Source organism: Berghia stephanieae, chromosome 3 (assembly GCF_034508935.2).
Source record: "Berghia stephanieae isolate SIO BIC M18660-M18661 chromosome 3, UCSD_Bste_1.3, whole genome shotgun sequence".
Taxonomy (NCBI): Eukaryota; Metazoa; Mollusca; class Gastropoda; order Nudibranchia; family Aeolidiidae; genus Berghia; species Berghia stephanieae.
The window spans coordinates 75,726,202-75,737,988 of NC_088362.1; the positions used below are offsets into that span (position 1 = coordinate 75,726,202).

Sequence of the window (11,787 nt, forward strand, 5' to 3'; positions counted from 1 at the left end):
TTCTTTTTCTTTCGGTTTGAGACAAGTGCTGGCATTTTTCGGCATTCCTTTTTCGTATTGATTGAAAATCGTCCTTCTTTTCACGAGATGTGATCTTTCTCAACTTTGTTGGATCTGGGCAGTGTGTGTCTTTGATATATTGATTTTTATTGTCTGATGAGAGAGCCTTTTCGTAGTTAGAAGATAAATTATTATTCCTGTGGCGTTCGTTAACTTTTTGCAGGTTATGGAAATATTCGGGGTTTTGACCCAGACGAAGCGGGTCAATACTGGCCTGTGTAGAAGAATCGAAAGTAGGTAAGGTAGCCGTGGTTGTGTCGCAAATTGTAGTGGTCGAGCTAGCAGCAGCCATTCTGTGGTTTGAATCTTGGTCTCTTATCTTTGTCAAGTCCATGTGAAGAATTATTGCAGTCAACCTGAACAGGAATATGAATGGGGGAAAAAAAATGATAAACATAGTGCATTCATAAATTCATAAATCTGCCTAGAATAGGATAAATGAAAATATAAGGAAATAGAGAAATTGTTATATAGATATATGTCAACAATGTATAACTGAATAAACAAATCAATTAAATAATATTATGATAAATTATAGGTAATAAAAGGTACACAGACAGTAATTGAATAAATCATTAATGATAAATACTCAGAGTAAAAATGTTTGATTAGATAAAAAGTTATTTAAAAATATGAACAATAAGATTTGTAAACATTATAGATAATTAGACACACACACACACACACACACACACATATATATATATATATATATATATATATATATATATATATATATATAAATGGGCAATCAAAATGAATGGATAAATAGAAAACAAACAAATAAATAACAATGGTAATTTGTAATTTATTTAGTTAAACAAACTAAATAGATCGAAAAGATTAAATTGATAAATATAATCCTTTAAAATAAATTACCGTCAACTGGGGTTATTTTCTATAAAGGGGTAACTTTGCCCCTTGAATTTTGGACCGATAAGACATTGTTTAGTTTTGTAGCAATTAGATATTTCCTTCGATAAAAATTAAAGTCATTTATCGAGTGCAATACTGCAACAAAGCTGTAAGTATTCAAAATGCTTCAAACTCACAGAGGCAAAGTTTTCCCTTGAGGCAAAATAACCCCAGTTGACGGTACTAATCTATATTGATCTCGTGTGTACATGAATATTATGCTGTTTGCTTTTTTTTTTTTTTTTTTGTTTTTTTTTAATTAAACAAATATTAAAGATATGTTGTGGAAAAATTATAAATTTTTAAAAATATATATGATAAAAAAAAAATAATTCAAATTAATAAACTTTATTCGTGTTTTATTTATTTTTTTTTTAGATTTACACAACGTGCATATATCATATAAGTTACATTGTTAACATACGAGCTAATAATGTCAATCGCTTTGCACCTAGTTATCTATTCACGATGATATAGTGTGGGGTTTGTTTGTTTTTATTTTGTTTTTTTGTGTTTGTTTGTTTTTCTTTAATTTTTGTTTGTTTAAATGAGCTTTTATATAGCGCAATATCCACTTAACGTGCTCAAAGCGCTTTACAAGGGGTCCCTGGTCAACAGCAACATTTAACATGTAGGACGAGACATGACGCCTGTTAGGCGATATTACAATTTTTCGGACAAAGACAACGCTGTTAACGGCCAGGTACTCATTTTACACCTGGGTACGGTGAGAGAATGTGAGTAAAGAGTCTTTTCCAAGGACTCAACTATGCGTCAAGCGAGGCTCGAACCCAGGACCTTCCGATCCGAAAGCGAGTGTCATACCACTAGACCACATAGCCGCACGTTTGTTTTTAATGTGTTGCAAGATATCACAATAATTGCATTTCTTATGTAGAGTTCAAATGAAAAATACCATTAGCACTTACCTTTGATTAACAGTTGTTTTTACTCCATAATGTTCCTAATTCGATTGTTATATTCTCGGTGTCTCAGATGGGTATTTCTGTGACAGTGACAACCGTGACGAACAGGCCATAAGTCAGATTTCGTTCAAGGATCCCCCCCCCCCCCCCCCCCCCCCCCTTCCTCCCTCCCACCGCCACCTCCACACTCAAGTTCAATACAATGTCATGCCTGCGTACATTATTTGAGAGACTCAATGGACCACTAAAATTAGAGAATTTGTGAGTGACGATTTAGGCCACGCCTTTTATCCTTATTTGGCACATTTTTCAGACAGCCGCACAAATCTCTTCGTCATCATATTATAAAAATAAGTTAAGCACCCAAACTTGTCAAAAAGTAAGTTTTGTAGTTGTTGTTTGTTTGTTTGCGGCTATGTGGTCTATTGGTATGACACTCGCTTTCGGATCGGAAGGTCCTGGGTTCGAGCCTCGCTCGACGCATAGTTGTCCTTGGAAAAGGTTCGTTACTCACATTCTCTCACCGTACTCAAGTGTAAAATGAGTATTTACAGCATTGTCTCTGTCCGAAAAAAATTGGAAATATCGCCTAACAGGTGTCATGTCCCGTCCTACATGTTAAGTGTTGCTGTTGTCCAGGGCCACCATGTAAAGCGCTTTGAGCACGTTTAGTGGATATTGCGCTATATAAAAGCTCATTTTTTAAAATTGCTTGCTGTTTTGTTTGTTTTATTAGTTTGTTGGGGTTTATTTTGTTATGTTTTGTTGTTTATTTTTGCATTCTAGTCTGTTTTCATTTATTTATTTATTTGGGGAAAGGGGACTTGTTTGTAATTTTTATTGAACTTTTTTAAAGCAGAAATCTGCATTCTTAGATGAAGTTTAAGACGTTGGTACATGTGTCGCATTGTAAATAGCTGATTTAACTATTGAAATATCAAATCTTTTTAAAAATTATTTACCCTCCAATTTTTAAAAAATCGCCATCATCATCATTATCATCAACATCATCATCATCATCATCATCATCTTCATCATCATCGTCATCATCATCATTACCATAACTAAGTATGTGAGGATTGTTACTAATTGTTTCAAATCAATTGATCAGGAAATAAGGTATAAGTATACTGCTGGCATTCCACTATCAAAATTATTATTATTATTATTATTATTATTATTATTATTATTATTATTATTATTATTATTATTATTATTATTATTATTATTATTTATTATTATTATTATTATTATTATTATATTATTATATTAATATTATTATTATTATTATTATTATTATTATTATTATTATTATTATTTTATTATTTGAAAATGCCCACTAACTTTAGAGTAAATGATTACATTTCTTATAATAATTTATATTTCTAATTCATACTGTATTTAAATTAACGATTATCAGTTTATCAAATTATAATAGCCACACTCCTAACAGAACCAACCTCTGTTCCCTCATCCTTTCCAGTCCAATGAACCCCTCTGGGCCAATCAGAATCATTGCATCGGCGTCACCTGATATGAGCAGCATTAAAAGAAGACGATTACCCACCAAAGGCGGCGAGGACTGGGAATCGGTGGGAGGGATCGGGTTTGGGTTAAACAAGTATCGGGGATAGGCATGATGTCGTATGAAGCGACAGACCGACACCCCGGGGGTTTTCACGGTTTAAACACGAAGAAAATTGGGTTAAAATACGAAAAGGACCTGGTTCGTGTTATCTTGATGGAAGGAATAATTTGCTTGTCGTCGAGTACGCTTGAATAAACCCTCGGAAAAATTCAACTAGCCTCCGCCACTGATAAAATCTTGTTGATTTGTTGAACATCCTTTACAGACAGAATGATTGGGTATTGCAAAGCAGCTCGCCGGTTAGATCCTCAACTGAAAGAAAAAATAAGTGGGAAAAAATGGATAGAGTGAAAGATATTGAATACGCATATATAAATGTATGTTGCTAGTCTCATTAGTCATGATATCATATACCAGCGTTGAATAATTGTTTCAGTGTGAACCAGTAGGTTGTGAGTCATTAAAAAAAAAACAACAAACAACAACAACAACAACAAAAACCCCAAAATAATAACACTTCCTATTAATCCCATTATACTTTTTAACTTGTTTAATGATGAGGCAAGGACAACTATACTGAATAGTTGTCCTTGTGATGAGGATAAAATTTTAATGAATGCTTTAGTTAGTTTAATGAACTTGTGTAGGCAATTCAGATGTCCTTAGTCTTGTATGGACGATTAATGAAAACGCATAAAATCTGTTGAGTATGATACCATATGGTTACTTATTTGCCTTTCAATTAAAATTCGTCCTCCAATGTGATTTATATAAAAATCCATTAATATAGCACATACACTAAAAATACACCCACCTCCCGGTGACGCTAAGGACTTTGTGCCTGATTCTTTGAGCTGTTTGTGGGGTGGGGGGGGGGGGGTTGGTTTTTATTTTTACTGAGTAAAATAGGACTTTAAAAAGTGAAAATGCACTAGATCATACAATATAATATTGTTTGAAAAAAAAGTATATTTTATTTCACAACTATTTCATTTCAGAAAGAAAGTCAATAGAAATTTCAAAAGAGAGAAAAAACTCCAAACCAACTCTTATATTTTACTCTTTTACTAACTCATTATTTATCTAGCGCAGTGGCTTCTTTCCATTTTAGCATCATTCTAAGTTAATTAATTGAGCTTTTTAATTGAGCTTTTAGAAAGAGCAATATCCACTTAATGTGCTCAAGGCGCTTTCAAGGGGCCCCCAACCTACCGCAACATGGGGCATGTAGAACGAGACATGGCGCCTGTTAAGCGATATTACACATTTTCCCACAGATAATATAATTTTTCCGACAGGGACAACGCTGTTAACGTCCAGGTACTCATTTTACACCTGATTACAGTGAAAGAATGTGAGTAAAGCGCCTTTTCCAAGGACTCAACTATGCGCCGAGCGAGGCTCGAACCCAGGGACTTCCGATCCGAAAGCGAGTGTTATATCACTAGACCCCATAGCACGATTTCTACATATGGATCAATCTGATGGACTTTTGCTTTGAGCAATTAAGATATTGTTAGTCTTCTCGTCCCCCTCCTTTCAATAATGTCCCCCTTTTTTAACTTTTAGTCTGTTCTTCTTCTTTTTTTTTTTTCTTTCTTTTTTTTTTCGTTGCCATTTTGGCGGCTCTGCACCGCATGCGGCGCCAAGAGGGAGGTGACCACATGACAACCAAAAGGGCGGAAGTCGGGTAAACAGTTGTCCCCCTTCGAATGCGGTGTGCCTGGGCGAGCAGGAGACAAGGGGACAAACGTATCACATTTCCAACAGACAGAACAATTTCAATTTGTGTCTGGATGGGTCATTAGCTTTAATGAACCAATAATCGACTGACAGAAGGCTGCTAGGGTGTCAGCGCAGAGTATGTGATCTTTTGGGGGTCTGCTTGTCATTTCTTGTAAATTAACTCAGGTATGGGATTGAATTGTATTTTTTTCCATCTCTCGAATAATTTAATTCCTTGAATTGAATTATCAAGAGTTTTAAGGTATTTAATAGGACCGTCATGATTTAATTTGACAACGATGCTTCGGTTATAATGTAATTCTCGATCTTCATAACCTAGACGAACACTTCCAATTTATAACAAAATTGGTAATCATTTACGTCTCCCCCCCCCCCTCTCTCTCTCTCTCTCTCTCTCTCTCTCTCTCTCTCTCTCTCTCTCTCTCCCCCTTTCTCTAAGGTCCCGTTTTGTTCTGGACACTCGACTCAATGTTAGGTTTATTTGTCCACCTAATTGTGGTGATTGAGTTGTTAGATCTAGGTATGTAATAGGATTCAATAGTCTGATGTCACACCCGCCCAGCAACGAGCAGATTGGTTCTAAACAAAGAAAATCGGTCCTTTATATTCTTCATGCAGGCTAGAACTTTTTCACATGTCATGTGATCAGAATGTATAAATGTCAAAACATGATCAGATGCTCGTCGGAAAATTATTTCATTGGGCGTCCGCATTTGTTCCGATAGTTTCGAATCAGTTACTATGTGCGGCTATCTGGTCTAGTGGTATGACGCTCGCTTTCGGATCGGAAGGTCCTGGGTTCGAGCCTCGCGCTCGGCGCATATTTGAGTCCTTGGAAAAGGCTCTTTACTCACATTCGCTCACCGTACTCAGGTGTAAAACGAGTACCTGGCCGTTAACAGCGTTGTCTTTGTCCGAAAAAATGTAATATCGCCTAACAGGCATCATGTCCCGTCCTACATGTTAAATGTTGCTGTTGTCCATGGACCCCTTGTAAAGCGCTTTGAGCACGTTAAGTGGATATTGCGCTGTATCAAAGCTCAATTTAATTTAATTTAATGTTACTAAGTTACTAAACGTCATTACGAGGGAAGTTACGGCACGACTGTTGAAGCCTATTTGCGATAAATTTGCGTCGTATCCAAAAAGGTAGTTTGTAGTTGCTCCTGCACCAATATACGCTACATGAACCTGAATAAACCTCTCTCTCTCTCTCTCTCTCTCTCTCTCTCTCTCTCTCTCTCTCTCTCTCTCTAATGCTACGTAAAGTTGATTCCTGTCGAAAAAACCAACTAAGCTGTCACTGGGGCGTGGTTTTTAATCATGTGACGACAACTCACGGATACCGATAGTGTTGTCATTGGATACTACACCCACAGACCAGAGAGGGGTCTCTTTTGTCTGCTGATACACCCGACTTGTGACTTTTAAACAATCCAATTTTCCGCGCATTCAAAATAGATATGGGGGAAGTATAGATAGTATCGTCCCAAGCCCATAACAGAGACATATGACAGAACCCTGTAAAGTACTTTTAGCACGTTAGTGGATATTGCACTATTCAAACGCACGGTTTATAACCCTCATTTTCAAGTTATTGTTTTCATTATACTGTCCATTATGTGTCAAAGACAAATTGATATCTAGACGTCTATGACTGCTGCACTAAGTTAAATATGTTTTTTTTCTTCGTCTGGTTAAACTCAGATATATAATGAATACCAAATAATATACGATTCATAAATCGTGTAGATATCATCGTTACTATTCCATTGGTTGTCAGTTTTGCGATGGCGCAGGCAACAGTAAAGAAAGGAAAGAGTAAGTGGTGAATTTCCTTTTTCTTCCATCCACACAGTCCATTTTACTAATACACACACATACACACACACACACACACACACACACACACACACATATATATATATATATATATATATATATGAAGTGTAATGAAATTATTGGGTGAAAAAGAATATGGAAAATAGCAAATTATTTACCGTCATTCCTATTATCAATGAAAAAAGGGATTTGTTTTTGAATAGATAGAATGGATGAATTAATAAATTAATTAATGTGCACATATTATTTGCAGATTCGTGCAAGTCTGAACGAATCAATTGAGGAGATGAAAGCGACACGAATAAAATAATCTATTAATCAATGATGAAACAAAATTCTACGTTATCATCAAATACTTCTCCGATAGAGAAATGCTGTAGAAATGCTACCAACGCCAGCCCCTTGCCCAATACATGCGATGAGATCAAATGTCCTTCCAACACCACATCGCTACTCGATTCAATGTTTGCAATTTACCAATCACATAAACACAAAATTATCATCATAGTCCATCTACATCTCCTTTCGCCTTCATTACACCGGTAATCATCTGTCGCCCGCCCCATTTTCACAGCATCAATTCATATCAGGTAACCGAACACCGCCCTGTGTTAAGCCACATGATTGAGTAAAAGCATTGCTCTTTTGTTACTCAGGGATGAGAGCAATTGAAAACGATTACAACTGTCCTAAACGTGATTGCATAGGTCCGTAAATGTGATTACAGCTCCTCTGTTTACACTTGGAAAAACCTTGAAAAGCCTTCGCGTCGTATTGGACAGTGAAGATTACCTTCCCTTATCGCATCTTTTGATACGCTGTCGTCTGACATTGAACGTTTCTTTGCGCCTGAACAGGTTTATACGTACAAAGCCCCTCATACCGCCTTCCTGTTTTGTCCACTTTTTTGTATGAAGGATGTGACGCCCCTGGGGCAAACGACAGACGGAGTATCACGGGTGTACTGGATACAGTGTGCGGGTCAGCCAAATGCTAACGAAACAAAAACAAATTGCTCTACCTAACCATCGCAAAAAGCTTCTTCTTTAACAACTAAAATACCTTTTTAAGAAAAAAAATATATACCTTTAGTAACACCGCGTGTCCACAGCATACCATAAATTTTGTAAACAAAGAACGATTGGAGTCTGTCAAATATTCTTAAGTGTATAGGGGGTTGCAATTGAATAATCAATTCCACGTAACGAAATTTGTTTTAAATTGTTTGGTATCAATGTTTGCCTCCATTTGATCAAAAAGAAATAAACAAACGTTATGCCATGTACACAAATTACGATTACACGATCTTAGCTGCAATCTTTTTAAAAAGTGAATATTTTTGCGAGCTGGAGAGATGCTCGTTTCTGAGCGTTTATTTTTTCTCATTGACTATTTCCCTGTTGGCACAGGATCTGAACAATCCAACCAAAAAATGATAGAAGGCGTTGATCCAACTTTTGACATTCCAGGGCAAGAGAGGTCGTTGATAATGCTAAAAAAAGAAAACAACAAAACAACAACATTGTAACAGCGCATTTTACAGGTCTGTTTTGTGCCGAATTTTAAGTGTTATTTTACCAGATGGGACCCGCCTTGTAAATCAATTTGCACTCATTGAGTGGATAATGCGTCAAATAAAAACTCAAAGAGTTTCTGGACCTCCCACGTCCTGGAGGAGAGGTCAAGAGCTCAATTCATTATAATGCCTTGCTGGTGAGGTCAAAACAGTAGACATAGAAGTACACAGGACAAGGAAAATTTGGTAATATAAAAGCTTTTATTTATTCATCCATGAAATTTAAATAATCCAGTAAAAATCAAAGTATAACCATAACAAGCACCATTTTTTATAAATGAGAAGTCACAGCCTGTTTGTTTCATGAGGGTTTACATTTCATTTTAAAAATGATATTATCAATCTACAGCAATTATATCCATTCTTCATTCAAAGTCTCTCTCTCTCTCTCTCTTTCTCTCTCTCTCTCTCTCTCTCTCTCTCTCTCATCTCTCTCACTCTTTTCTCTCTCTCTCTCTCTCTCCTTCTCTCTCTTTCTCTCTCTCTCTCTCTCTCTCTCTCTCTCTCTCTCTCACTCTCGCTCTCCGTCTTCCTTTTTTATCCTTCGCTTTTCATACTACATTATGTAATTTGTCATTTGACCAGTGGTCAAGACATAAAATGTAAAATAAAACAATTACAGTACTGTTCGTAAAATTAAACAGCAAAATCCCTACAGTTTTACCGAATTTAATGCTCCACAATAATATGCATGTCAATGTGTATGATAAAACAAAAGCTTTACTTCGAAAGCATTTTGAATATTTATATATTAAGACAATGAGAAAAAAAAAACAACTTAAAAACAACAAACAAGTAAACCAAAAAAAAAATCAATTAAAAAAAAATCTCAGGACGAAATTCTCTTTGGAAAAATAAATATAAAACAAAAACCTTAAACTCTTTTAAGACTGAATTTAGAATTGTTCAAAAATGTCGCGAAACTGTTTATATCAGATCTTTTTTTAACCTACGGTACATGAAACATAAAATTTCATATCTGACTAGCCGGTCTTGTATAGCAAATTTCTCAAAAATGGCGTTTGATATTTCATCGGAAAGATTGGATTTGACTTTTTCAGTCCATCTGAACATAATACATTTTAGTAAAAGTAAAACTTCTTATATTTTGGTTATGTACTTCTTATATTATGGTTATGTACGGCTTATATCATGGGTATGTACTTATTATATCATGGGTATGTGCTTATTATATTATGGTTATGTACTTTTTATATTATGAATATACTTATTATATTATGCTTATGTACAACAAAAATGTTTTTGAAAAATTTGCTTTGCAGTCCTCATGACTACTAGTGGTTTATGATAATATCACTATATTAAAAACAATTACTATAATATAAATAAATTCACAACTATTTACGTTGTAAAGAAGGGGCAAACAGAAAAGAGATTCTTTAACACTTTCACGGAAAGATTGAATTTCTTTCAAACCGTTATTCATCCAATAATGTATTTTTCGAGATAGTCATAATATCTGAACCCGAAACGTTTCACTAAGAGAGCATTGAAAGCAATGCGATTTGGACTACGCTCGAATTACAATCATGCCCTGTTTCAAATTTTAAAAATAAAGTATAAAGGATTTTTTAAATTGAGCTTTTATATAGCGCAATATCCACTAAATGTGCTCAAAGCGCTTTACAAGTGGTCCCTGGTCAACAGCAACATTTAATATGTAGGAGGGGACATGACGCCTGTTAGGCGATATTATAATTTTTTGGACAAAGACAACGCTGTTAACGGCCAGGTACTCGTTTTACACCTGAGTACGGTGAGAGAATGTGAGTAAAGCGCCTTTTCAAAGGACTCAACTATGCGCCGAGCGAGGCTCGAACCCAGAACCTTCCGATCCAAAAGCGAGTGTCATACCACTAGACCACATAGCCGCACGAGGATTTATAAAGTAGAATAATTGAACTCCAACTGGAAAGGGGTAATGACGAACGTATCCATAAAAAAATGGCTAAAAGCACTATTAAAAATAAAGAAATGAACAGATGAGTAGACAAATAGAAAAATAGATAGATAAATAAATAAATAAATAACTAAATACATGTTTTTTAAAAAGCTTAAATCATTCAATAGTGCTTATAATATCTTTTTTTGATGGACAACATACAAGACAACACATGCAACCCATTAATGCGCTTGGATGTTTTGTATAACAACAATAAATTCACTGTTTACATCAGGGGACCTGAGAATAATATTTCTGTTTACTTAAATTGTCTTTCCCAAAGGATGTTTCTGTTGGGATCGTACTCAGAAAGCAAATCTTAGGTCAACAGTCAAAGCGAGCACTTTACCTTTCAAAACAGATACCATGTAATAAACAAACCGTTTAAGATATTATAGATAGATAAACCACTGAATAGATAATTGTAAATAAACAGATCAATAGACAAATAAACAAACAAATAAATACATTATATATTTGTACTATGGTGAAATATATATATATATATATATATATATATATTATATATATATTATATATATATATATATATCAATCAAACCCTGAATGACAAGCAAATGTATACTATATTTGTTGATTAACGTAGAAATACCTGTAGTGACCCACCTCCTCAATCAGGTACGATGTTGGAATGAACCAGTTACAGAGAAGTGAATTTAAATTATATGAAATTTTAGACTTTTGTTCTTTACGTGGCTGTATTCTCTCTCTTCTCAACAACATAAATAAATTAAGCCCAACTATAATATTTTGAGCTATAAATGCAATTTTCAGCATCTAAATTAGACCGATATAATATCGCTTTGAGGCGATAGGTCACTATTTTTGTATGAATTGCTCGGACACTTTCATTTAGAATAATCTTTCAGCAAGACTTTCAATTCCAAATTTGCTCTCTTATGCAGCATATGTTATTATTGTTGAAATTAGACATTTGTTTCAATTTTTATAAATTATGTAGAATTAACTTGGCGACGGTGTCTTATGATGTGTGAATGGAGCACATTAGAGAGTAAACCATCGATGTATAAACGTGGTTAGAATTCGTTTTCTTATTGCTTAGCCGTAATCTTTTTAGTTAAGCTGAAAAAGAGTCTGGTGTTGCTCATTTACCACATTCATGAGTCTTGATATAATTCTTTCTTTCTTCC

General features: G+C 34.9%; 1 protein-coding gene across 1 annotated transcript in view; it reads right to left on the minus strand.

Moving 5' to 3' along the window:
- Positions 1 to 1,994, minus strand: part of LOC144968460 (uncharacterized) — a 7,111-nt gene extending 5,117 nt beyond the window's left edge. Inside the window, exons 1-2 of the mRNA XM_078906854.1 lie at positions 1,905 to 1,994; positions 1 to 416 (exon numbers count right to left, since the gene is read on the minus strand). The exon at positions 1 to 416 is cut by the window's left edge and continues 320 nt beyond it. Of these exons, the coding sequence (XP_078762980.1) occupies positions 1 to 394 (394 nt within the window). The 5' untranslated portion in view covers positions 395 to 416; positions 1,905 to 1,994. The remainder of the gene's footprint in view (positions 417 to 1,904) is intronic.
- Between the last annotated feature and the right edge of the window lie 9,793 nt (positions 1,995 to 11,787).